Source organism: Myotis brandtii, unplaced genomic scaffold (assembly GCF_000412655.1).
Source record: "Myotis brandtii unplaced genomic scaffold, ASM41265v1 scaffold208, whole genome shotgun sequence".
Classification (NCBI taxonomy): domain Eukaryota; kingdom Metazoa; phylum Chordata; class Mammalia; order Chiroptera; family Vespertilionidae; genus Myotis; species Myotis brandtii.
Window position 1 is genome coordinate 7894188 of NW_005357764.1, and position 27072 is coordinate 7921259.

A 27072-nucleotide genomic window follows, 5' to 3' on the forward strand; every position below is an offset into this window, starting at 1 on the left:
AACACACACACACAGGGAGTGGGCGAGAGGTGGGGCCAGAGACAACATATTGCTCACCATTTCCGTTTTCTCCTTCCTGAGTTGGTGAGGTTAGGGTCACTAGTTATGGGGATAGGAGAAGGGGCTTTTAGGTGGGGGTGGCTGCATGACCCTGGGGAGGGGGTGAGTGTCTCCTCATACCTGCTCCATTTTCTTCCCAGAGAACCACTGGTTCATGGACTCCCAAATCCACCTCCAGACGGCACAGGATAGCAGGAGGGCAGCACATTCACAGAGGCTCCCCAGGCTATTATGAGGTAATTTTATTTCTTTTCAGTTTAGGTAAAAATAGTAAATACAAGATAATCTTAATAAAGGTAAAAATACATCATTTGGATTTTTAACAGTGCTACCTACACTGCAATTTTTGATTTAGTATTTTTAAATTTTTTATAAACAAATAGAACTATTTTGCTATTAGGCTATCTGTGTTCTCATCTGGCACTTAAGAATAGATCACAGGTTACCTCCCGGTTCTGTTTGGATGTGTGGGTGGCAGGGAGGGGTTGAGAAGGGGCACATGGGGTGAGGTGGTTTGTCTTCCCAGGACACAGACAGAACTGTGCAGGGGGAGGGTGCATGTGCATCCCAAAAGGCCTTTTCCTGCACTAGCCACCGGATGTATGTCACTGTGGCTGGACTAAAGGTCTCACACGTGTATGTGTGTGAGTGTGGGGGCACTTCCTCCCCTCCTGTGGTCATGTTTCTCATTCAACAGCCTAGATTCATGACAGTTCTGGATCCAGGCAGGCCACTGGGCTACAGATATCAGCAAGGCTGCTCAGGACAGAGCCAGTGGATCCCTTTAGGGTCCTAGGGGAGTGGTTTTGGGACCCTTGCCACCAGGGCTGGTGGCCAGGGCATTAAGCCTGGCCTTGGAATGCTGGTAGAAGTTATAGATGCCCATATGGGCTGTTAAATGTCTTTACCCTTGTTCACCCTCAGGTGGTCTTTGTTTAAATTCTTTCCAAATTTCTCACTGAGTTGTTGGATCAGGTCTGCCAGCTCCCCAGTAGCTTGAGATTTCTCTTCAAGAAGCTCATAGCGCAGGCTGGAGATATCTTGCTTGATTTCCTTCAGTTCGCCTGCAAGGACAGGTGAGATTTTGGTGAGTGTGAGCAGGCAGGAGGCGCTCATGCCACATGCATTTGGGCGTTTGTCTTTCCAGCAGAATGCCAGGTTACTGGTCTAGCCCACCAGGGGTGTTGGTGAGGGGACAGGGGCTTATTTTTGACCTAAGTACTACCCAGCTGCTACCACTAAAGGACATACCCATCTATTTGAGACTGCTCTCCTCCCATTTCTGGTTAAGCTCTCTGGTAAGGGTTTGAGCTAGATGGAGGAGTCAAGATCAGGGTTGTAAATTGCTAGTGTCTATTTCATATAGTGATTGTTAGAATATTGGTCTTAGAGCCAATAAAGGTAGATTTTAAGAGTCTGAGTAACACCCTCATTAACTGGAACCCTTGTTTTCATGATGCACCTGTATTGTTCTGTCATTATTTGCAGAGGGGAGAAACTCCGAGTGCGATGGGAGCAACTTAGCATGATTAACTGGGCCATAGAACTGGGCAGCCAACACAGGAGCCGGGCCCATCCCGACCACGTAAGCAGCACTATGTCATGGAAGCCCTGTGACAAGCCTACTGCCCCCTTCTTCCATACAAGGGACCCCCAGGTGAGGACGTCCACTTATTTCCACAGTGAACCACAGGGTTAGAAATCCACGTGGACCTGGGCTGTGGGAACTGTTTTATTTACCACAGAGCTGAGTTGAATATTTCCTGATATTATAGATACTGAAAGTCACTGCCTGAGGACACATTATTCACATCTGTTTCCTAGGCGTGCCTTACATACATACATTGTAGAGGTCTTAAAGGTACAATTTGGTCAGTTTTGACATCCCTCAAAACTCACTGGGAACTTCACTGAGCCGCACTTTCTTGGTGTAATTCCAGAGGCATGAAACCTGAGCAGCCCTACCTTCTATGATCAGGTATCTTCTTGTCAGTCACAATTACACATGCTCGAGGCAATTTTATGATTGAGGTAGAAAAGTAGAGGTAGGTAGTAGGGCTGTTGCTCAGTCCCTAGATAGCTTCAGCCCAGAGGGGAAGCCCCAGGGTAAAGCAGAAGGTCACTGATATTGACCAGACTCTTCCTGTAGGCCCCTATGGCTCAAGAGAGGGGTAGACTAGTGCCTTTATTTAAGGAGGAGCTTGTTTCATTGGGTCTGGATGTGTATTTTTAACAAGTGACTCTGAGGTGGGGTTGAGAAACTGGGGTTGTCAGATTCTGAGAGCCTGGAATTGAGAGAGGGCAGAATCAGAAGGAGGTGTGTAGTCTGCTGTAACCTGCATGTACACCATGGAATGAGGAATTCTGGGCCATCTTGAACTCAATGGCCATGAGACCAACTCAAGGCAGCCACCACTGTGGTAGGCAAAATAATTATTCCACCCCCCAAAGATATCCTGATCCTAATCCCTGGTGTCCCATCTATGAATATGTTATGTGATGTGGCAAAAGGGAACTACAGTTGCAAATAGAATTAAGGTTGCTAATCAGCTGACCTTAAATAAGGAGGTGATTTTGGTTTATCCAATCTAATCACAAGTCTTTAAAAGTGGAAGAGTGGGTCAGAGAGATGTGATGACAGAAGGAGCATGAGAGGTGGCAGCATGAGAAGTGGGGGTGGAGGAGGTGTGTGTCCCACTGCTGGTTCTGAGATGAGTGTCTCCATGCTACAGCCAGACTAGAGGACGGACTCAAGATTAGAGCTAAGGGCTGTTTCAGCGGATAGCCAGCAAGGGACTAGTGGTCTCAGTCCTACACACCTCCTTCTGATTCTGCCACTGCCTCAGGTCCAGCTGGCTCCATCCTGTCTCACTTCCAGGCTCTCAGAATCTGACAACCCCAGTATTTCTCAACCCCACTGTGATTGTAGCCTGGTGAGACCCTGCCCAACTCCTGCCGCCCTGCAGGAAACTGATCCAGTCTCTTACCTTCATTGACTTCGTCATTTTCTCTGTCCACCTGGGCCTTCAGGACATATCTTTTTATGAGCCGTTTCATGATTTTCTGAAATGTGAACACAAGGAAGGCATCAGACAAGCTTGGCTAAGCACAGAGGCAGCCTGCACTGTGTATGTACAATTCCCCTGCAGATTTTGGTCAGCTGATGGGAGTCTACCCACGCTTGGTGCCCTGCCTCGTGGGGGAACCTGGGCCAGTCCCTCTGTTTAACTCCTCCCCCAAGGATTTAATACCACCTGACCCTGGGATGGAAGAACAGGATACTCTCAGTGGCAGGAGGGCGAGCCAAAGAGAGAGAGAGAATCATCTAAGATCCATGGACACTGCTCTAAGGTCCAAGGCCTGACCCATCCCTGCCCTTCTCTGTGACCTCAGCCTGTTATGTCCTCAGCCTGTTATGTCCTCTTCTTGGGGCTTCAGCTCCGAAACATTTTCTTCTAGTTCAATAACTGATGTGATCAGGAGGGAGTACTAAGTCTTAGCAGCCAGCCTGGTGTAGCTGTCTCCCTTTGAGGTGCTGTGTGTGAGTGGAGATGTGCTTAGTACAGAATCAGGACCAGGGTTGGAGGACAAGCCCACCATACATTGGAAAATTCCTACTATAGGCAGAAACAGATATAGCCAGGCTTGGGAAGTTGCCTTCAGGACATATCTTTTTATGAGCCGTTTCATGATTTTCTGAAATGTGAACACAAGGAAGGCATCAGACAAGCTTGGCTAAGCACAGAGGCAGCCTGCACTGTGTATGTACAATTCCCCTGCAGATTTTGGTCAGCTGATGGGAGTCTACCCACGCTTGGTGCCCTGCCTCGTGGGGGAACCTGGGCCAGTCCCTCTGTTTAACTCCTCCCCCAAGGATTTAATACCACCTGACCCTGGGATGGAAGAACAGGATACTCAGTGGCAGGAGGGCGAGCCAAAGAGAGAGAGAGAGAATCATCTAAGATCCATGGACACTGCTCTAAGGTCCAAGGCCTGACCCATCCCTGCCCTTCTCTGTGACCTCAGCCTGTTATGTCCTCAGCCTGTTATGTCCTCTTCTTGGGGCTTCAGCTCCGAAACATTTTCTTCTAGTTCAATAACTGATGTGATCAGGAGGGAGTACTAAGTCTTAGCAGCCAGCCTGGTGTAGCTGTCTCCCTTTGAGGTGCTGTGTGTGAGTGGAGATGTGCTTAGTACAGAATCAGGACCAGGGTTGGAGGACAAGCCCACCATACATTGGAAAATTCCTACTATAGGCAGAAACAGATATAGCCAGGCTTGGGAAGTTTTGTCAAGAAACCCCACGTGTCTGATCCTGCATCCCTTGTCATGTAGGAGGGGAAGGATTTGGCTTGTAGATTCATTTAATATGCAGACACTGGATTCTTTACGCAAATAAGGCATGAACAAACAGGAGACACCAAGAATAGAGCCAAGTGTAAGAAAAACTAAAGGGGGTGAACTTTGGATTTTGCCAGCTAGTTGTTCCAAGGTTCTTGCAAAATCACAGGATTTAAAAGTATTCTGGTAGCTGAGACTTGAATCTTGCAAGAGATGAGCAGCCAGGCAGAGAGGGAGGGATTCCCTGCTCCTTGGTCATACCTTCCTATGATCTGCTCACCTGCTCACACCTGAGGACTGGGGACAGTAGAGCATTTTCTAGATTGAAGGGACCTGAATTCTGTCCCTCGTTTAGCTGTGGGATGTCAAGCAGGTTACCTTCTCTCTGACTACATGGGCTCAGGAAAAGTTTCTTGTCAGTAAAAGGCATGATGCAAAGAGCTAGAGGATTTAACTCATTATCATCATCAAACAGTGCTTCTCTCAGTGCCTTAATAGTGAAGACCTTGCTGAGAAGATGTCTCCTGGCTCTGTGATTCCAAGACTTAGACTGGACCTGGCAAAAGCTCTCTCTGGTGAGCTCTGTCAGTCCACTTAGACCAGTGCTGTCCCTCCCCAGCCCTTAGCTGGCTGAGGGTCCAGTTGCTCTGTGGTTTGAATTATGATCCAATTTCAGGCTGAATCATTAATTAGCAAGTTCCCTTCCTGCTGTTCTTTCTCAGAGAGGCCTGAGTCTTGTCATGTTAGTAGTTAGTGCCAGATTCCTCATTGATATTCTTCTGGTCATTGAGGCAGGTTACCTAAGTTACAAGAATATATGCCTTTCCATGGGGCTCATTAATGTTCTTTTCACTTTGAATTGAAGAAACAAAACAAAACTTACCCAAAACCAGTCTCTGAGAAAAACACACACACACAAACAGAACAAACAACCCAGATACCAAGCATCTAACATCCTTACTGAATAGGAATTCAGAAGTATTCTACCACAGCAAACTTTCAGGCTAGTACAGCGGTTCTCAACCTGTGGGTCACGACCCCTTTGGTGGTCGAACGACCCTTTCACAGGGGTCGCCTAAGACCATCCTGCATATCAGATATTTACATGATGATTCATAACAGTAGCAACATTACAGTTATGAAGTAGCAACAAAAATAATTTTATGGTTGGGTCACAACATGAGGAACTGTATTTAAAGGGCCAAAAGGTTGAGAACCACTGGGCTAGTACAACTTAAGAGGGTCTAGTTAGTTGTTGCTTTTCAAGAAAAATAGAAGAACAGTGTGACCATCTGTCAGTTGCTTACAAACTTCATGTCCTGATGGGGACCTAGCTTCCCCTCTGACATGTGCATGTCCGACAACTTGGGATCAGCAGGAGCAAGATGCCAGTCTTGTCCCCAGGAAGTCTGAAATAGTTAGAAAATGCCCCCAAAGCTCTATTAAAATGGATACTACACAGGATCTCTGCTTCCAGAAAAGATGGACATTAAAAGCCCTCCCTCCTTCACTGCATTAAGGAAAGCGTGTTCCTTTATGATTAATTTGCGATATCTCCTTGCTAGCTTCCATAGAGTCCCTTCACTTCAAGGAGATGATAAGCTTTCCCCAGGTTTACATACTTTCATCGTTGGCCACTTGGCCCACCTCTCCCATGCATTTAGCAAGAGCAAGAGAGGAGTCTATTTAGTGACATGACTCAGGCAAAAGAATTAATACTGAGATGGACAATGGGTAAGGATGATTGTGACCTTGAGACCTAAATCCAGGGAAGAAGGCATACAGTTCCCCTTGCCCAGATTCCAAGAGGCCGCTGATGTCTGGATGCTGCTGGTGAAGGGAAAATAGAAAGTCTTTCGGTGGAAGAGACCACTCTTTCTGTGCAGCCAGGGCAGCTAAAGACATAGATGAAGGAGAGAACACACATGCTATGTCAAAGATGGCAAATGAAGTAGAATCCAAAGGGAAGCAAGTATTTTCACCTAGGAAAATAGAATTTGAGGAACATTTGGAAGAGAATGGACAGAATGGATCCTAGGACAGTCATGTGTTACACTGGATTCATCAGACACCAGAATAGAGGAAATCAGCACTGGCAAATTGTCTCTTCTATTTGCTTTGATCGCTACAGAAAAGGCCATATAGAATGTGAAAAGGAGGACTCCCCATTGGATTGGGGGGAAGGTATTGTATCATCAAGGATGGGCTTATTCGAATGATGGACTGTGCCTAGATTCTGTGTTTCATTTGGTATATGGCTTGTTGCTATTTCCATGAAGGAACTCTACCTCTCAAAGAGTGCGTATACAGGGTCAGTACACACCCTAAGAAATTGACACACTGGATCTTGGAACAGATCATGGGAGCTTTGATAGAAGGCACACTATGGCCACCTTGTTGATATCATGGTTTTGTTCCATTGTTTAGTCTCGTATCCATAGAACCCAGGCTGGGAAAAAAACACATTGAAAAAGTGAGGAACCAGTTTTGTTAAAAATAACAATTCAGATCCCTGGAAGCCTAAGAAAGCAAAGCACAGAGATCCTCTGAAGGAAATGCCTTCCCTGACAATGGAGAGCAATCCAAGAACGAAGAACTGACAGCTTAAAAGAGACATCTGAGGGCACTAAGATTGAACAGTCAAGGAGATCTATGGAAGAGACACAAAGGAAACAAGCTTTAATGGGTGAACAAAGAGCTTTTGTGTTACTGGGAATGTTACAGAATTTCTCAGAACCGAGAACGTGTCAGAGGCTGGCGGCGTTTGTGCTCAGTGAGATGGCAGCTCTGGGTGCAGCCTGGATAGTAAAACAGAGGGAGCAGATTGGGCTTCTCCTGATCTCTGCACATTGGAAGTTGCTTTGGGAAGAAAGCAATGCAGCTGGGAAGCCACCAGTGGGCCCAAGAAAAAAGATGAGCCTTGTAATTCCTTGTCTGAGTCCTTCACTGTGCTTCCCAATTACTATTGCTAGCTGGTGAGAGCGGAGTGCCTCCGCTGCTCCTTGCCTTCCTGTACTTAAATCCTCTTCACCGCACAGCGGACTTCTGAAATATAGATGGAGATTCAATTAAGGATCTGTGTCTGGAAGATGCTACATCTGTAGTTGCTCCCTCTGGGATGGTGGCGCTAGGGACACATCACCTGGGCCCAGAGGAACACTCAGAACAGCTTCAAATTTACATCTGATAAGAAATGATCAGCATGGATCAAACCGCTGATCATAAGGAAGGAAGAGTCAGGAAAAGAATGGCTGCTCTTTTATAATCAATAACCTGTAGTTTCCATTTATCACTGGCTCACGGGCTGATTCAAACTGATATAGAGATTTGACATGAATTTCCAAAAGCAATGTAAGGACAAGAGATCATCTTCTAATTTTTATAACAGAGTTTGCAGGCTGGGAGTCTAAGGCCAGGCGCTCACTGGAGGCAGCAATAGCCACCTGGTGGCTTAAGACAAATACCTGGGAGTCATGCTGCCTCTCCATACCGCATACCTGTTTGTACGCTTCAGGTTCCATTGGCTCTATATCCAGAATCTCTGCTTCTTTCCATCATCCTACTCATACCCCAATCCAAGCCACTATCCCCTGCATCTGCAGGACTGTCACATTGTCCTCACTGGTCTCCCTGCTTACTCTCTAATCCCCACCAATTTTCTCTCATTATAGCAATTAAGTATACCTCTTAAAGCATAAATAAAATTTCATCTTCTCCCCCAAGTTAAGCTCCTCCGATTGCCTTACTCAGTGGTCATGTAGACCATACCCTAATCTTGGTCTGGCTGCATGCTTTCTCCTCTGACTTTATTCCCTTCCCCTCCCCTCCCCTCTGCTGGGTGGGCTCCAGCTTCTCTGGACCTGCCTAGTTTCTCCCCTCCAGCTCTTGCTGATGTTCTTCCTTTGCCTGGAAGGCCCCATATGCTGCCCCCTACTCATTTATGAGGTCTTAGCTAACTGCCCTTTCCTTGAAGGGGCCTCCTCTGATAACCATATCTAAGCAGGGGCTCCCTATTTTCTCCATCTTTTCATCCTGTTGTTCTCTTCTTGGCACTTTTATCAGTTTGAATGTATGTATCTGTGTGTTTACTTGCTCATTGTCTCCCTTACTGAAGTGCCATTAAGATAGGAATCATATCTTTATCCCTATTAATTAGCACAGTGCCTGGAATACAGGAAGCACCCAGTAAATATTCACTGAATGAAGGAAAGACTGAAGCGGTGTTCTGAGGGGATGACACGGCCATGTGACTGAATCCATGCCTTAATGGAATCCACTTCTGCCCATGCCTGAGTAAAGTGTGGTTACCTGGTATCTGGTGGGTTTGCTGAAAGTGTTATTTGCTGTCAGGTTCTCAGAATTCCTCATGCCAGCCTGGTATCGAGTCTTCTAGAAGAAAAATACATACATAATACATAATTCATACATACCTAGTAGGACTTGAATAACGCCCACTTTTGGGGTGGTCCCTAAAAAGAGGTCCCTTGGGAGGTCAATATGCCCAGTGCTGCTTGGCTTCCTTAGAACAGTTTAGTTCTGTAGGATGCCAACAGGTTATGGAATATTGTTTGTCAATTCTGGAAAGCACTGAGTTAAAGTTATATGTGTGTCTGTCCTCCAGGACTCCTTAGAGGTTTTAATGTGCGAATATTGAGAAACCCCAGGAGGAGGAGGTAATGGGCAAGGAACCTTTCTTCCCAGAGATCATTCTCCAGTTACATTCCAGGAAGAGCTATTCTACTTCCAAGTCCACTAAGGAGTTCCCCTAAACTGGGGCCTGGGCTTGAGCCCCCAGCAATGCACCTGCCCAAGGAGCTGCAGGGAGCAGGTGGCCCCCGCCACTACTGCTGGTGCTGTAGCTTTGCTGATGTGCCCAGAGTTTTGAAAAGTATTGGCCCCTTTTGGTGCCTGGCTCTCCTTGTATCAGGGGCCCCATATGAAACACATACAACTTCCTCCTCCCCCTCCTGCTGCCTTCTTAGCCCCATAAACTCCATGCTACCTACCCTGAATTTGGAATTTAGCATGCCCATTTCAAGGTCATTTTCACAGCTTTTGGCCTTGGATTTGCAGAGTTTGATGAGGCACATCTTGATTCTCATTATGAGATAATAAAATGATTTAGGACTTGGCACTAGATTGAAAGGAGCAGGTAGAGTTCTTCCTTCATCAAAATAAGACAGCCAGAGCTTTGCCCGGGCAAATTTCCACTCCACGTCTGCATCCTCCTGTGAACAAGGGAAACAAGACACCATCAAAGGCCATGATTTAACAGCCGAGCCCAATCTCGGGGGTGGGAGTGGGGGTGTAGCCTCCAAGTTCTGGAAGCAGATTTCTAAACAGGACTCCGATACACTTGTGGATCCTCACTACAAGGGGTACACTGGGGAGTTTGCTCTCGCTAAAACCTTATGCAATTAGTCATTCCAAAAGATCTCCACTTCTTGGATTCAGCAGGGAAAACAGCAGCCAGTTCATTCTCCCCTCACACTGGGTATTTTTACCAATATTGTCCACTTGCCTCTAACCAAAGAAGATATCTCATGGCCACTTAATCCTGTTACCCACAAACATGCACAGCTCTGCTGAGATACCACCATCAACATATTACTCTTTTAGAGCAGCATTGTCCACAGAAATACGTGAGCCACAAAGGTGGATCACATAGGTAAACTTACTTTCTAGTCGCCACAATATAAAAAGTAAAATGGAACAAGTGAAATTAATTTCAGTGATATATTGTATTTAATCCAGTAGACCCAAGATGTTATCATTTCAACAAGTAATCATTATAAAAATTATTAATGAGCTATTGCACATTTTCTCATATTGAGTCTTAGAATCAGTGTGTATTTTGTACTTATGGCCCATCTCAACTTGGACTAGCCATACTTCAAGTGTTCACTAGGTACATGTGGTAAGTGGCTACCATATTGGACACCACAGCATATTTCTTACTGAGTATTTTCTATTGGTTAGAATGCTTCCAGGGAAGGTGCTAAGAGATTCTGCATATGCAATTCAAGGGGAACAAACCTGACTATGGTTAGTCAGGCCATAATAACTATGACTTAGTAATAATTACTTCAGCTGTAGTTGTTACTATAGTAACTATAATTACCCCCTTCCCTGGTGGTGATGGTAGATTGAAACCCCAGATCTGTTACTTCTGAGTTGGTGTCAGTGCCTGAATGCTAACTGGGCTTCCAAGTGGGAGCAGGTGTGTTCTGTAGGCAGGCTCCTTAGGGGTTTGCGGCTAGGACAGAGGCATTGGGTTTGGGATCATGCAGACCTGGGCTCACAACCCCTTACTACTAGCTGTGTGACTTTAGACAAGGGCCTGGGCTCCGGAGATGATGCTGCCTCCCTCACATAGCCCTGAGATTGGCATTGAGTATGTGCTCTAGAAGTGGTGGTTTCCTCTCCCCACAGGCATTGGTTACATTCAAGCATCTGTGTGAGGTTGCAGGGATGTGCCATGAGATATAAGGTCGTCACCAGTAGGTGTGGTCATTTTGTTTGCTTTTGCTGAGACCCCATCAGCACCTGGCCTGGTCTATGGGGCATCCTTTTAGACTGGGAGCTTTGTGAGGGCAGGGGTCGCTCCTTGTACAACAGAGAGGTGTGACAGGGACACTCGGCCTGAGAGGAATGGTAATATAGTGGTGGGAACATGGGCTTTGGAGCCCTCCTGGCTCTGTTCCTTATAGGCTCTGTCACCGTGGCAGGTGATTTAGCTGCTCTGGGCCTCAGTTTCCTCATCTGTAAAATGAGGATAATAATACCTACTTCATAGGTTGTTTTGAGAATTAAAGGAGTTAATGCCTGAAAAACACTTAGTGTCAGACTATTGGTAAACCCTCAGTAAATACTATTTTTTAAAAAAAATATTTTAAAATTGATTTCAGAGAGGAAGGGAGAGGGAGAAAGAGATAGAAGCATCAGTGATGAGAGAATAACACTGATTGGCTGCCTCCTACATGCCCCCTACTGGGGATTGAGCCTGCAACCCAGACATGTGCCCCTGACTGGAATCGAACCCGGGACTTTTCAGTGCACAGGCCAATGCTCTATCCACTGAGCAAAACTGGCTATGGCGATACTATTTTTTATCTCTGTAGCTTTACACAGTGCGTAGTGTTCAACCTTCAGGCATTTAGCAAACATTTATAGAGCACCTACTATTATTCTGGCATATGCTAGGTAGGCACTGGGGATGACAATCCATGCCCTTGTAAACACACACTCTGGCAGTGACACAAGTATGTTAAACAATACATCAGCTAGACTTTTACCTAGTGTTGTGCTAAGAGCCGTGGGAGGCTCTGGGTATTCAGGCCTGTGGCCTGGCCCTGGAGATCAGGGAAGGCTGTGCTGGTGGCTGGCATTTGAGCTGAGATCCAAGGGATGTGTAGTTCCCAACCAGGTTAAAGTGTGGGTGATCTGGGAGGTGGAGAAGAGTGGGAGTTAATTAGTAGGAGAGGCAGTGAGAAGTGTAAACAACTCTTGAGACAACTTTTGAGAAAGTTGGCACTAAAGAGCAGGAGAGGAAGAGATTGAGAGCTAGAAAGTGAGATTGAGGGGGGATTTTTTGTAGTTACCTTTTAAGATCCAGAGACTTACTTAAATGCTGACAGGAAGGACTAGATAGAAAGGGAGAGGGTGATGATGCATATGGAGTCAGGATAATGGCGGCTCCTGAGGAGGCAAGGGGGCAAGGAGCCATGGCACGTGGGCAGCCTGATTGGATGGAGAAGGAGGGCAGGTGGGGCAGAGCAGGGGGTGTGTGGATTTGGACAGTAGATACTCAAGATCTACTGACTGAATAAGTAAGTTTTCTCATGGAAGGCTATATTAATATATACTCTCCCAGAATTCAGTGTGATCTGGAGTGGTGGGCACTTTCAAGAGGCTTTATTCCACTTCTCATGTTCCTGCACACACACCGCCAGTGAGATTGGGGGCGGGGGGACGGGGGACGAGGACTCTCACCTGATGAGGAGAAGTGTGGGCTGCAGTGAGCTCTGTCCATCTTGTGTCATCACACTGTTGGGATAACTTTACAAACCACAGGGTTGCCCCGAACTAGTAGGCATCAATAACATGGCTTTACATTTCACATTCATTTGGACCAAAGCATGATATGCTTGTTAGGATGGGGCCAACCTTCTTAGGTGAGTGGTACAGAGACCCACGGATTACTGGTTTCTCTTACACACGGGAAAACTGAGGCCCAGAAGGGCAGGGAGGACTAGTTAGCAATAGCTCATCCACATAGGTGACCAAATGGGCATAGCACTTTAAAAAAAGATGTTTCTCAACAGATGCTGCATTTCCGCAGGGGGAGGGTACAAGGAGGGTGGGGAGGGGGGAGGGGGAATGAGGGCTTCAGGGCCTAGCTTTTCCTTGCCTAATCTACCACATCGTTTGACCCCTTTCTGTGTTGTTCCTACTATTTAGCATACTTTTTTTTGGAGGGCATTATGGACCAAATGTGTCCTCCTAAAATTTATATGTTGAAACTCTAATCCTCCATACATTAGAATGTGACTGTACTTGGAAATAGGGCCTTCAAAGTGGTAATTAAGGTTAAATGAAGTTATAAAGATGGGACCGTAATCTAGTATGACTGATGTCATTATAAGGAGAAGAAGATACACCAGGGATGCATGCACAAAGAACGGCCATGTGAGGGCAGAACGAGGAGGCAGCCACCTGCAAACCTAGGAGAGGCCTTAGGAGAAAACAGCCCTGCTGACACTGATCTTGACTTCCAGCCTCCAGAGCTGTGAGTAAATAACTTTCTGTTGTTTCAGCCACCCAGTCTGTGGTATTTTGTTATGGAAGATCTACCTAACTAATACATGGAGGTTTTTAGTTTTTCTATGTGAGAAATACACAAGTAATTGTTTCTTATAAAAGATTTAAGTGCAGAGATATAACAAGCACATGTGAATGTCCCTTTCAAAACTCCTCTCTCTTACTCCCTTCCCCAGAAGGTGTGGAATCTTTTCTCTATCTTTCTCTACTTTTTCGTTCTGTATATTCACATTTGCATGTAAACAAGATTTACTTATATTCTTCTATCACTTGCATTTTCCCCCTCAATATTATAGGAATTTTGCTATGTCAGCACAAAGTTTTTCTCATTCTATATATAGTATTATATACAGTATCCTATACTATATTACAGTTTATTTAAAGATTCTAATATTGATGAAGTACTTCCAAGTTTTTCTTTAATGAAAAACTATGTAAAATCATATTTCTGCATGGATCTATTCCTAGAATTGGAATTATTGAATGAAGGGGTTAGTGCATTTTATTTTGTTTTAAATAACACTGATTGGCTGCCTCCTACATGCCCCCTACTGGGGATTGAGCCCGCAACCCAGACATGTGCCCCTGACTGGAATCGAACCCGGGACTTTTCAGTGCACAGGCCAATGCTCTATCCACTGAGCAAAACTGGCTATGGCGATACTATTTTTTATCTCTGTAGCTTTACACAGTGCGTAGTGTTCAACCTTCAGGCATTTAGCAAACATTTATAGAGCACCTACTATTATTCTGGCATATGCTAGGTAGGCACTGGGGATGACAATCCATGCCCTTGTAAACACACACTCTGGCAGTGACACAAGTATGTTAAACAATACATCAGCTAGACTTTTACCTAGTGTTGTGCTAAGAGCCGTGGGAGGCTCTGGGTATTCAGGCCTGTGGCCTGGCCCTGGAGATCAGGGAAGGCTGTGCTGGTGGCTGGCATTTGAGCTGAGATCCAAGGGATGTGTAGTTCCCAACCAGGTTAAAGTGTGGGTGATCTGGGAGGTGGAGAAGAGTGGGAGTTAATTAGTAGGAGAGGCAGTGAGAAGTGTAAACAACTCTTGAGACAACTTTTGAGAAAGTTGGCACTAAAGAGCAGGAGAGGAAGAGATTGAGAGCTAGAAAGTGAGATTGAGGGGGGATTTTTTGTAGTTACCTTTTAAGATCCAGAGACTTACTTAAATGCTGACAGGAAGGACTAGATAGAAAGGGAGAGGGTGATGATGCATATGGAGTCAGGATAATGGCGGCTCCTGAGGAGGCAAGGGGGCAAGGAGCCATGGCACGTGGGCAGCCTGATTGGATGGAGAAGGAGGGCAGGTGGGGCAGAGCAGGGGGTGTGTGGATTTGGACAGTAGATACTCAAGATCTACTGACTGAATAAGTAAGTTTTCTCATGGAAGGCTATATTAATATATACTCTCCCAGAATTCAGTGTGATCTGGAGTGGTGGGCACTTTCAAGAGGCTTTATTCCACTTCTCATGTTCCTGCACACACACCGCCAGTGAGATTGGGGGCGGGGGGACGGGGGACGAGGACTCTCACCTGATGAGGAGAAGTGTGGGCTGCAGTGAGCTCTGTCCATTTTGTGTCATCACACTGTTGGGATAACTTTACAAACCACAGGGTTGCCCCGAACTAGTAGGCATCAATAACATGGCTTTACATTTCACATTCATTTGGACCAAAGCATGATATGCTTGTTAGGATGGGGCCAACCTTCTTAGGTGAGTGGTACAGAGACCCACGGATTACTGGTTTCTCTTACACACGGGAAAACTGAGGCCCAGAAGGGCAGGGAGGACTAGTTAGCAATAGCTCATCCACATAGGTGACCAAATGGGCATAGCACTTTAAAAAAAGATGTTTCTCAACAGATGCTGCATTTCCGCAGGGGGAGGGTACAAGGAGGGTGGGGAGAGGGGAGGGGGAATGAGGGCTTCAGGGCCTAGCTTTTCCTTGCCTAATCTACCACATCATTTGACCCCTTTCTGTGTTGTTCCTACTATTTAGCATACTTTTTTTTGGAGGGCATTATGGACCAAATGTGTCCTCCTAAAATTTATATGTTGAAACTCTAATCCTCCATACATTAGAATGTGACTGTACTTGGAAATAGGGCCTTCAAAGTGGTAATTAAGGTTAAATGAAGTTATAAAGATGGGACCGTAATCTAGTATGACTGATGTCATTATAAGGAGAAGAAGATACACCAGGGATGCATGCACAAAGAACGGCCATGTGAGGGCAGAACGAGGAGGCAGCCACCTGCAAACCTAGGAGAGGCCTTAGGAGAAAACAGCCCTGCTGACACTGATCTTGACTTCCAGCCTCCAGAGCTGTGAGTAAATAACTTTCTGTTGTTTCAGCCACCCAGTCTGTGGTATTTTGTTATGGAAGATCTACCTAACTAATACATGGAGGTTTTTAGTTTTTCTATGTGAGAAATACACAAGTAATTGTTTCTTATAAAAGATTTAAGTGCAGAGATATAACAAGCACATGTGAATGTCCCTTTCAAAACTCCTCTCTCTTACTCCCTTCCCCAGAAGGTGTGGAATCTTTTCTCTATCTTTCTCTACTTTTTCGTTCTGTATATTCACATTTGCATGTAAACAAGATTTACTTATATTCTTCTATCACTTGCATTTTCCCCCTCAATATTATAGGAATTTTGCTATGTCAGCACAAAGTTTTTCTCATTCTATATATAGTATTATATACAGTATCCTATACTATATTACAGTTTATTTAAAGATTCTAATATTGATGAAGTACTTCCAAGTTTTTCTTTAATGAAAAACTATGTAAAATCATATTTCTGCATGGATCTATTCCTAGAATTGGAATTATTGAATGAAGGGGTTAGTGCATTTTATTTTGTTTTAATTTTTAGTTTATTTACATAACTTTATAATAAATAAATCAATAACATGATTTCTGAAACACAAAGAGGTATAAATGGAAAGACATCCAACCACCTTTGTCCTAGCACCACCTCTTAATAGTACCTTGCTGTGCATCTGTCAGGTACTCTTTCAAATACTTATACAATCATAAATTAATATGTATTCCCCTCTCTTCCTTTCTTGCACAGACAGAGTACACCATGTATATTGTTCTACAACTTGATTTTTTTCACTTAACACTCTATTGTAAAGGCTTCACCAAATCAGTGTATAGAGAACATCGTCATCCTTTTTTAAAACTGCACAGTATCTCACTGTTGAGATGCACCATAATCTATTTATTTAGATTCCTGTTAATGCTCATTTAGTTTATTTTTAATTTCTTGCTGTTCTAAACAAGGCTTCAATCAATAGATTATGGTTTATGCATTTTAATTTTGATGAATGCATCCTGGGACATTCTCTTGACTCCCTTATCTATTTGGCAGAACTGTATTAGTCTCTGAATGGCCTTCAGGCATCACCTCTGCAAGCTTCCTCTCCCCATGGCCAATCACAGTCTCTGCTTTGCACCTTCTGCACCTTGTAGGACTTCTTTTGGTGCTCTGGCCCAAGGCACTACAATTTGTTGATTGACATGTTTTTTTTTTTTTCACTGAACTGAGTTCTTCAAAGGCACGGACTGTATCTTAGTCATTTCTGTATTATCATGCCTACCACAGGCATGGCATACAGAAAGGAATTAATAAATACATGTGAGAGGCAGAGGGAATGTGGGCTGAAAGATACAGTTATTTTGATTTGCTGTGGGTCACCTGTATGCCATCCTGTGGGGAAACATGTAAAGAGTAAAGAGTCATGAACCTGAGTCTTTCTGCCTTTGTCGGGCCATTTTATGTGTGGTGCCCACTATGCCATGTGGGAGGTGACAGGAGTGTTTCTTGGAGCAATCCAGGAAGAATGAATGCCTATTTGCTGTTTTGGCTTCACATTAAAAACACGGGGGTTCTAAAATCATTACCTTCATTGCTGAAAACAGCAATGTAAATTAAACCAAGGGAGAGAGAGGATTTTCCATTAACGGGTCTTACCTCAATTTCCTGATACGAGTTGTTGATCATGGCTATTAGCATATTGAGCAGCACTACCACCATAGTGACGTTATAAACGCCATAGAGAACATAGCCAATGTTCTCAATGAATTTGTGGTCATATTTCAGCACCACTGAGATCACTTCAGACAAGCCAAAGATGGACCAAAATAAGGTTTTGAAACTTTCTTCAACCCTGCAAGGAAACAGCAGTCATTTCAGGCAGTTTGTATCAGCTAATACTTTACACACGAAAGTTGCTATCACCTAGACTTCAGTGGTTACCCTTGAGTGGGGCTGGGGCTGGCTGGTAGTGCCTGTATTCTGAAATAATGAGACATTCAGATTTCTAAGAACACTTGGAAAAAATATTATAAGGGGCAGGTTCTTTCTTTTCATTCAATCAATTTATTTGGACTACTGACAGTAGTATCATTTTTATCTTGTAATTAAACATTTAAAATTAAACGCCAGGGCAAATATTTATTCTAATACAAATTATTTTTCTCAGAAGCACACTCTTCCTTCAGTAGTTTGAGACTCTTCTCAGACTACCCAGTCCCACATGAAAGGAAGAGGATGGTGTCTACTGATGAAGCTGGCATCACTGGTGACTGGGACTTGCTGGGCACTTGACACTGTTTAGCTCACTTAAGCCTTATAACCGCTTCTGTGGTGGGCTCGCTTATTACCTCCATTTTACAGATGGAACCATTCAATGCTCAGAGCCTATGTGTCTTTCCTGGAAAGTGGGATGCAAATCCAGGTGAGTCTGAGTTTAAAATGGTGTGTACTTCAAACCACTATCCTTTCCCACCCCCTGGCCCTGTGGATTGAGGCCAGCCACATATATCAAGTCCTCTAAATTTGAGTTGAATGATTAGGAATGAGAGTGGGGAGTTTAGTGTGTCCATATTGTTGCAGTTTGCTAGGTCAACACCCAAACTGCACTCTGCAGCTCACTCAAAGTAGTTACTGCATGTGCGTTGAGGAAAGTTTGAACACCTGGCATTTAGGACACTATTTGATGCTCATGAGATTTTGGAGTTGCCAAAGTACCCTGGTTTTAAGAGTAATATCCTAGCACATTTCACACTGTACTTTGTGGTCCTGATCCTGTATTAGTTTTATGACATAGAACCTAATCAGAAAGCTGGATTTTGGTTGGGTGGTTTAGAACATGCACATGTATCTGATAACATTTGAATGGCTGAGCAGTTCTTTTAGTTTGCACCCAGATTTCTCATATCATTTGTGAGAAAGCACTTCTGTTTTTCTCTTTAACATTTCAGATTTTCTACACTCACCCACAAATGGCCAGGATTAGCTAGATTAAAAAAAAATCAGGGTTTCTTAAGGATTGGTATTTATTTGACAAGATGTACAAAAATACTGGTACTTACCACATTGGAAACATTTCACTCTGACTCGCATGAATGTTCCGCTCTCCTGTGTGTGAGTGTGTGGGGGCGTAGGTATACGTGTGTGTCTAGCCAGCTGTTTGGCTCTATGCACCGCTGTCTGAAAACTAAATATAGAAGTGTTTTTTTGGGGTCATTATTTGTTTTTGTTTTCCTTTAAAAATATGAGTTTGGAATATTTAATTCATTTTCATTTTAGCAAGAAGGAATTTCATTGGAGGTTTGGAAGTAACCACTGGGTAACAAGCCATTATTGTAGAGCTCCAGCTCCTGAGGCTACTTTGAGAAAGAGGGAAAACTGTTTCCTCATGCAAGATGCAGCTTCCATTTGTGTAAAAAAGATGCTGTTCCTCGTGGAGGCATTGTCTCCATTTAGAAGCAATCTTTTGGTTATCACCCTAGTGGAAGGGAACAATGGCCCCACACCAAACCCCAGATGCTAGGATGTGGCCTCTCTGACAGTTGTTTCCTTCCTGGTGGATCAGGTGGAATCTGGAGTACACTCTGTTGAAAGGAGGGGCTGGGCGAACAGGTACTGGTCTAGGATTATGCACTTAAACCACAAAGAGTCTAAGAAATGGGTAATATATGTGACTGAGAGACATTTTACAGAAATTCATCTTCCCTTTCTTACCTTGGAAAACCCCACAAACCTTTGGCTGACACAATGAAGCAAGCAATTATAGAACACATCAAAGGAAAGCCTTCTGAATTCTCATTAGGGAAAATGCCTAGGTTCAGTCTGTATTTTTTCACATTTGCTTCTTCCTATGATTTTTGCCACCAAGCTCTGATTTATCCTTAGTGCCTTCTCTTAGGCATTCTATGTCAACAGTCTGAAGGAGGCAGAGCTGGCCCATTAAGCCGTACATGTTTCAGTAAAAAAATATTTATAGATCCCTAAACCTAGGCCCATGCCTCTCCTTTACCACTCCCACCCTTTGCTCCCCCTTCTGAGGCTTGGAATGATGCTGTTCAATTGTTGTCTGGCTTCTAGTTAATCTTCAAAAATGTTTTATTTCTATTCTATAGCTTAAGGATTAGCCTCTAGCCTTGAATTTGACCATGATCTCCAGGAGAATATAATTACAAGAGGCCTGGCCCAAGCACTTTGGGATTGCCAGAGTGAGAGGAACTCCCTTGGCATCTTACCTGGCAGGAAGGGGTCTTACCCAAACAAAGAATGTGTTTTTAACAAGCTCTTCTAACCACTAGGGGATATCTATAGCCCCTGCTTCCTCTTATTATAGGGCAAAATGAGTTTCAGTAAGAAATACCTTTAAAAAAAGCAGAGTCCATTGGTTTGAATAATCCAAAATGGCTAGATTCACCATTGTCATCTCTTGGATCTTTCATTTATACCCACACTTCTTTACAGGAACTTTCAGTGGACTAACAGAATATAATAGTTTTGTTGTTATTTCTCAGAGGGGACCTTATGGGCTGAGTTATGCCCAATTAGCTGGACTAAGTTGTGAGCAATTAAATATTTTATCCATAGCTCAGATCATAACTAAAATATATTCTGAACAGAATTGAAGAATTCAGTGTTTCAGAATTACATGAACAAACTGAAACATTTATGTTTATATAATCTTGGTCTGTGAGAGATTTCATAAACCACAGAGGGAAAGAATTGCCCCAATCAAACTTGTATACATAAAAAACGTAAGTAAAAATATAAGGTAAAAAGACTAAGGGAGTAAAGAATTTGCAACACATAGGACAATAGATGATGTCTTTCTTACATAAAGAGCTCTTATAAATCAATATGAAGATGACAGACATCCTCGTAGAAAGAAGCAGAAATATCCATGAAAACTTGATGTTTTTCTGGTGACAATAAGTAACTTGATATGCCCAATAATTAATTTGATATGCCATGCTTATGGCATCTTCTGGTGGAGTATGTAGCAGGAAACAAATGAAACTTCTTCTCACTGCCCTGAGAGGGAAGAGACTTTTGTTCACTTTGACCTTGGAAACCTATAGTAATTATTCTCAGAGAGAAGCTGGCCTCAGATAGAAGGCAATAGTACATTACTAATTTCAGGAGTTTGGGCATTGGAGTTAATCCCAATGTCTTGTGGGGTTATGATGCTCTCTGAGTCATGTTTTTCCAAGAGAAGCTGGCCTCAGATAGAAGGCAATAGTACATTACTAATTTCAGGAGTTTGGGCATTGGAGTTAATCCCAATGTCTTGTGGGGTTATGATGCTCTCTGAGTCATGTACTAATCAGCACCACAAATTTTAGGAGCTATGGGACTCAGAGCATGGGGTTGTCTTTCAAGAAGAAAGTATCTTGCATTTGGCTTCCTTAATATTCACCAGGAAGCCATTTGTCTCACAAAAGGCCCCCACTGTCAACTAGCTGGTCTCAAGGCTAAATTTAAGGTTCTTTACTGATAGGGAAGGCAGCCACTGGTTCTACATCATCTTCCCATCCACTCTGGCTAGCTACAGAGTTTGCCACAGATTCCTCCAATTGTGTCAGTCATGGGAATCTTCACAGAGATAGCTGGAGGCAGAAGAACAGCAAAGGTGCATGCCTGGGTTCAAATCCCAGATCCAGCATGTATTGGCCTTGTGAGCTTGGGCACGTTATAAAACTCAGTTTACTCATCTATGAAATGGGATAATGGTGTGTTATTAAGTTGCTGTAAAGTATATAGTAAGAGCCCAATAAATGGTAGCTATTATTTTTATTCATTTGTTTATTTGTCAAATATTCACTGACCTCCCAGCTATTGTCCAGGTTATAAGGATACTCTGCTGCCCAGAACATGTTTCTGTCCTTGTGGGAGTCCCAGTCTCAAGCATGCCCCGTAGAGTGAGTGAATGCTATAAGGAAGTAAGGAAGGATTCTCCATTTGCCTTGCCTTACCTTGCTGGGGAACACATAGAACCCCATCAGCCCCTCAGGTGCTTCCACACAAGACTGAGTGGAGTTAATAAATCAGTTGCCTATTGACTTTTCTGAACAACCCTCATCTTCCTTCCTATCTGCAAAGATCATCACAAACCCTTGATTTCATGTAAATCCTCTCAGCTTTCTCCAACCCTTTCTGTCTTTCAAAATTTGACATGTACTCAATAGGCCACCCTGGCATAAGAAGTGCTCCTAATGAATAAAAGGGGAAAGTGCCTATGAGTGATGTTGACTAGAGCACGATTCACCCCCCTCTTAGTGGGTGCGGTGTGTGTTGGGGTAGGGAGGGGAGGTTGGAGCTGATTTGTCAAGTAGAAGGCAGGGATGTGGTAATCAGTTCTCTACCAGATCTGTCTCACCTGCATAATGGGACTTTAATAACAGCTTGCTTAAAGAGGCAGTTGTGTATGAGAACAAACTGATCAACAAGGCGATGGTTTGGGAGGATTGTTATAAAAATTGCTGCTTCTTCAGAATGCCATGATGCCCTTCCTCCAGTGTCATGGCATTCTCTCTCTCTCCTCCCCCAAACAGTTAAGTTCAGTTACCTACCCAAATCTGCACATAGCAGGGTAAAATTAAGCAGGAGGATCAGCTCCTAATAGACTGTTTCTCAGTAGCAGGCGTTAGGCTAGAGTTCTGCTGAAGTAGAAACACTGGACACCTGCCACTGAGCTGGGAGATGGAAGAAGATGCTTGGACCATAGAGAGACTCTGTGAGAGGGCCATGCTTCTCTAATGCCCAGATTGGAGACTGAGAGCAGTAGGACCAGGCTTTAGGAAGGTCAGGGGAAGAGAGTGAGACTCCAGAGAAAGTCTGAACCTCACCCCTGGTATGCCCTGCTATGCCCTGCTATGCCCTGCTATGCCCTGCTAACTTGTGTGCTCCAAATCACTTCCTGTTTTTCACTTCTTGTTTTTTCTAGGGTCCTAAATGAGGAGTTTGGCTAGTGATTTTCACCCTTTCTCATCTGGTGGCATACATAAACTAATTACTAAAATTCTGTAGCACACCAAAAAAATATTTTTTTGGCTGATATGACAAAAAATAGGTATAATTTTGATTAATCACACCAGATGGCTATTGTTATATTGGCTGTTCTTTTTTTGTTTGTTTGATAATCTAAGGCAGTGGCCGGCAAACTGCGGCTCGCGAGCCACATGCGGCTCTTTGGCCCCTTCAGTGTGGCTCTTCCACAAAATACCACGTGCGGGCGCGCACGTACAGTGCGATTGAAACTTCGTGGCCCATGCGCAGAAGTCGGTATTTTGTGGAAGAGCCACACTCAAGGGGCCAAAGAGCCGCATATGGCTCGCGAGCCGCAGTTTGCCGACCACTGATCTAAGGGAAAAGAGGTCAGTGCCCTAGACTAAATAGTCAGGTATTGCATGTTTTAATAATTTCTGCATTATCAGTTGAAAATCACTGATTTAGATAGTCCAGAAGTAGAGGAGTCTGGCCCCAGAGTCAGTGCCAGGGAACTTGGATGCACAAAGCGTAAAGCCCGTACAGCCCAGATTTATTCATACTGAAGACCAAACTCTTCCTCCAGGAGCCTGGTTGCTTCTCAAGGGCAGAGCTGTGCTTTCTTCACCTTTGAAACTCCAAACCTAGTCCAGATTTTGGCTCACTGAAGGCGCTGGGTAAGTTCAATGTCCACTGAATGATTGAATAAATCCCTGATGCACATTTTGGCTTCTTGGTTCCCGATCCCAGTGTCACCTAGTCCAGGTAGGGCTCTGGTGAGGCAGAGTGCAGGCTTTGAAGTTAGGTAAACCTGGGTTTGACTGTGAGCTTTTGGTCAAATAACTCTATGCCTTTTTTTTTCTTATTCTAGCTGTAAAATGGAAAAACAACAATCTCTACTTCATAGGGTTGTCACGAGGATTAAATGAGTTAATAGAATGCTTGTGAAGTGCATAAAATACTTACTGGCACATAACAAATGTGTGATAAATGTTACTAATTTTATTACCAATATTCATATTTTTTCTTGCTTAACTGCAGTTGGCACCAGCATCAGGGCAAAAGACTTCCACCCTATAATCAAGTCTCAGAATAATCCTTTAAAAACATGAATCAGATCCTGCCCCTCTTCTCTGGTGGCTTTCCATAGGTTAACAACTGAACCCAGTCACCTAGCTCAGGCCTCAGGGCCCCGGGTAATCTGAATCCTCCCAACCTCATTAGCCCCCAGCAGCAAGGCAGTCCCGCTTCTGTGCCTCCCCGTTCCTCCGCCTGGAACGCATTTTCCATTTCTCTCCACATGGCCACTCATTTTCCTTATCCTTTAGGCTTTAACTGATTGTCACATGCTCAGGTAGGCCTTCTCTGACTGTTGTGTCTGAAGGAAGCCCTCTCCTAATTCCCCTTTCGTATAGTGTTTTATTTGTTCTTAGCTCTCAGCACTTAACCTCTTTATTTAAAAAAATTATTTTGGGTCTCTTTTCCCTGTTATCACATTCATGGAGGAACTCGACCTCCACAAGGGCAGGGCCTGCTCACTTTTCTGTCAGTACCCAGAACAGCGCCCAGCTCATAGTAGGGACTCAGTAAACATTTTTGTCAATGAATGATTAAATTCTGGGAAAATGAGTGCTCAGATTCACCCAAGAACTGTCTCTTCTGATAGCTCTCTAGAGCTAACCCTGGACAGTTTAGTTTCCTGTCCCTCTGTCACTTTGAAGAATGACAGTTTAAACCTAAGTTATATCCTAAAACTGAATTTTAGTGAATAAAAAGGTAGGGGTTTCTTCCCTTTAGGATGGCTACCATCAGTCTGAGTATAAGAAAAAGGACTTGGGGAAATGCCTGAGAACATGCTGTGAAAACATCCAAAAGGGCACATTTTCAGTATATCATCAGTTCTTTTCCCTCAAACCTTTGTGAGCTCTTAGCCTGTTCCAGAAGCTCAAAGGTACCAGGCTTTTAAAATTCATGTCATGAATAAACATGAGGAGAGGATATAAATAAACATAGGATAGTAGAATGCCTTTTGGTAGCAGGCATAATCATCCTTCTAAAGTAGCCCAGGAGCCCTGGCCAGTAGTTAGAATGTTGGCCCGCATACCAAGGGTCACAGAATCAATTCCCAGTCAAGGGCACATACCTGAGTTGCAGGTTTGATCCCTGGCCCTGGTTGGGGTATGTGTAGGAGGCAATCAATCAACGTCTCTCTCTCCCCACCTCCCACCTCCTCCTCTTCCTCACTTCCACTCTCTCTAAAAATCAATGGAAAAAATATCCTTGGGTGAGGATTAACAACAACAAAATAATCCAGGAAAAGATCTATATTTTTATTACTTATTGCACTTATTGGAGAGTTATGCTAAGATAAGAACTTATGTTAAACAGGAGGCAATCAGTCAACGTCTCTCTCTCCCCACCTCCCACCTCCTCCTCTTCCTCACTTCCACTCTCTCTAAAAATCAATGGAAAAAATATCCTTGGGTGAGGATTAACAACAACAAAATAATCCAGGAAAAGATCTATATTTTTATTACTTATTGCACTTATTGGAGAGTTATGCTAAGATAAGAACTTATGTTAAACCCAAGGTATATATTTAAGATATATATATTTTTGACACACAAAGGCCAGCCTCTTTGAGCTGCTCAGCCTCTCTTAGCCTGACCTGGGCCTCATCATTGACCTCTGCGGTCTCCTCCATAAACCTCAGACTTCTCTGTGCTGATTTCTCCACTGAAAATGGGCATAATAAACTCTATAATTCCCCCCAAACCCTTATGCCTTACTTGAATTTATAAGATGAAAGGCGAGATTATAATTTTCAAAATATAATACAGTATGATAACACAGATATCAGAGGTGCCCATATTTCAACACTGAAAAATGTATCCTGGAAAAATGTGTCCTCTATAATGTGAACATGGCTGATTCCATTCTACATCCCACGTAGTCCACAGTCCTGTGATGCCAGGAACTTTCCCTGGTTTCTCTTAATTGGCCATGAGTTATAGTGAGTCTCTGAGGGCAGACAATGTAACCTAGCCTTGGCTGCCCAAGCAGGACCTCTTCTACAGACAGATCCTTCTTAGGGGTGTGGTTCTTTGCTGTCAGGAGGCCCCTCTGACTCGTCACTTCCTTCTGGATGTCTCTGGGCCTATATGGCTCCCCTGTCTCCCTTTTCCCCTTTCTTGGGCCAGGGAAATCTCAGGCTCTTGTTTTCTGCTTGCCAAGCACAATATTTCACTTGTAAAGAACCATTTTACACCTTTCGAAAGTCTCTGTTTGGCCCTCAGTGCTGAGAATGGGGTCCTCCTTTTTAAGGCCCCACTATTCCTCCAGTCCCTTAGGACATGGACTGTACACAAGCTTCTGGGAAGTGGGTCTGTTTGTCTTCATTTCTGTTGGGAATGGGTCCTGGAGAAGGCCAAAGCCCCTGTCTCTTTCCTGAATCACCAGGGACCTTGTCCTCCTCCCCATCATACCCTCCTTGACTCCCTCCCCAAATCCTGGAGCCTTCCAAATGTCAAAACCCTGAGAACGTTTTCCTTCTCTCACACCCCACATTCAGGCCATCACCATGTCCTAGCCACTCTAACCTCCTCAACATCCCTGCTCCATCTCCCGTTCTCCATCACACTGCCATTCCCTTAGTTTGGGCTTGCATTTCTTTCACCCAGCTTCCTGCCACAGTCTCATAATAGATCTAGCTCAGCATCTTTCAAGTTGCTTTATTTTAGAACATTTTCTCAATTGGTAACATGCCCCCATTCCTGTGACTATTTAACATCTGTCTTCCCAACCAGTCTGCAAGTCCCATCAGGGGAGGAGCCATGACTGTTTTTGCTCACCATAAAATCGCCAGCACCAAGCGTGGGCCATGCAAGGGCTCCTCCTCCTACCCTCTTGAGCCCAGTTGCCACAGTACTCTCTCTGAAGGCAGATCTGATTTCACTTCCTCCTTTTCACAAAGCCTTAGTGGAGAGCTAACACCCTAGCAGGACGAACTTCATTGGCTCCTGCTGGGTTATCTGATCTTACTTTCTGCCATTTCCCAAAACTCTTGCCTACTTGCCTACTTTTTCTTTTCCTTTTCACAAAAGTTTATTCTTAAATGTACAACAGGCTCCAAGATAATATTTCATTCTAGCTATAGGTGGCAGCAGATAGTAGGGCAGGGAATCCAGATGTTTAGACAGGAATGGAATTAAGGATCACCATGCCTTAGGCACAAAGAACAGCTTACTTTTTTTGGCAGATTTCTTAATTCCACTGTGGCCAGGGGGCCCTTCCATGTGCCCCTCAGTTTGAGCTCCTCATATTTCTTCTCCTCTTTTTGTTTCTGCTCCAGTGCCTTATCTGTCTCCTTGACCTGCTTCTTGCCACCTTTGTGGCCAGACATGGAAACAGCTTTTATTTTTTTTAAAGAAAATTTTTGTACCACGAGGCATTGAAACATCTGAGCACATCAGTATATGGGCGGTAAGGCAGCTACTTTCTCCTTCACTTAAAAAAAAAAAAAGA

General features: G+C 44.0%; 1 protein-coding gene across 1 annotated transcript in view; it reads right to left on the reverse strand.

Annotated features, from left to right (window-relative positions):
• Window positions 1-514: 514 nt before the first annotated feature.
• The window catches only part of TRPC7 (transient receptor potential cation channel, subfamily C, member 7), a 132036-nt gene continuing 105478 nt past the window's right edge, over window positions 515-27072 (reverse strand). The window contains exons 8-12 of the mRNA XM_005865598.1: window positions 17230-17425; window positions 9408-9629; window positions 8710-8790; window positions 3048-3123; window positions 515-1124 (exon numbers count right to left, since the gene is read on the reverse strand). Coding sequence (XP_005865660.1) covers window positions 955-1124; window positions 3048-3123; window positions 8710-8790; window positions 9408-9629; window positions 17230-17425 — 745 coding nt within the window. The 3' untranslated portion in view covers window positions 515-954. The remainder of the gene's footprint in view (window positions 1125-3047; window positions 3124-8709; window positions 8791-9407; window positions 9630-17229; window positions 17426-27072) is intronic.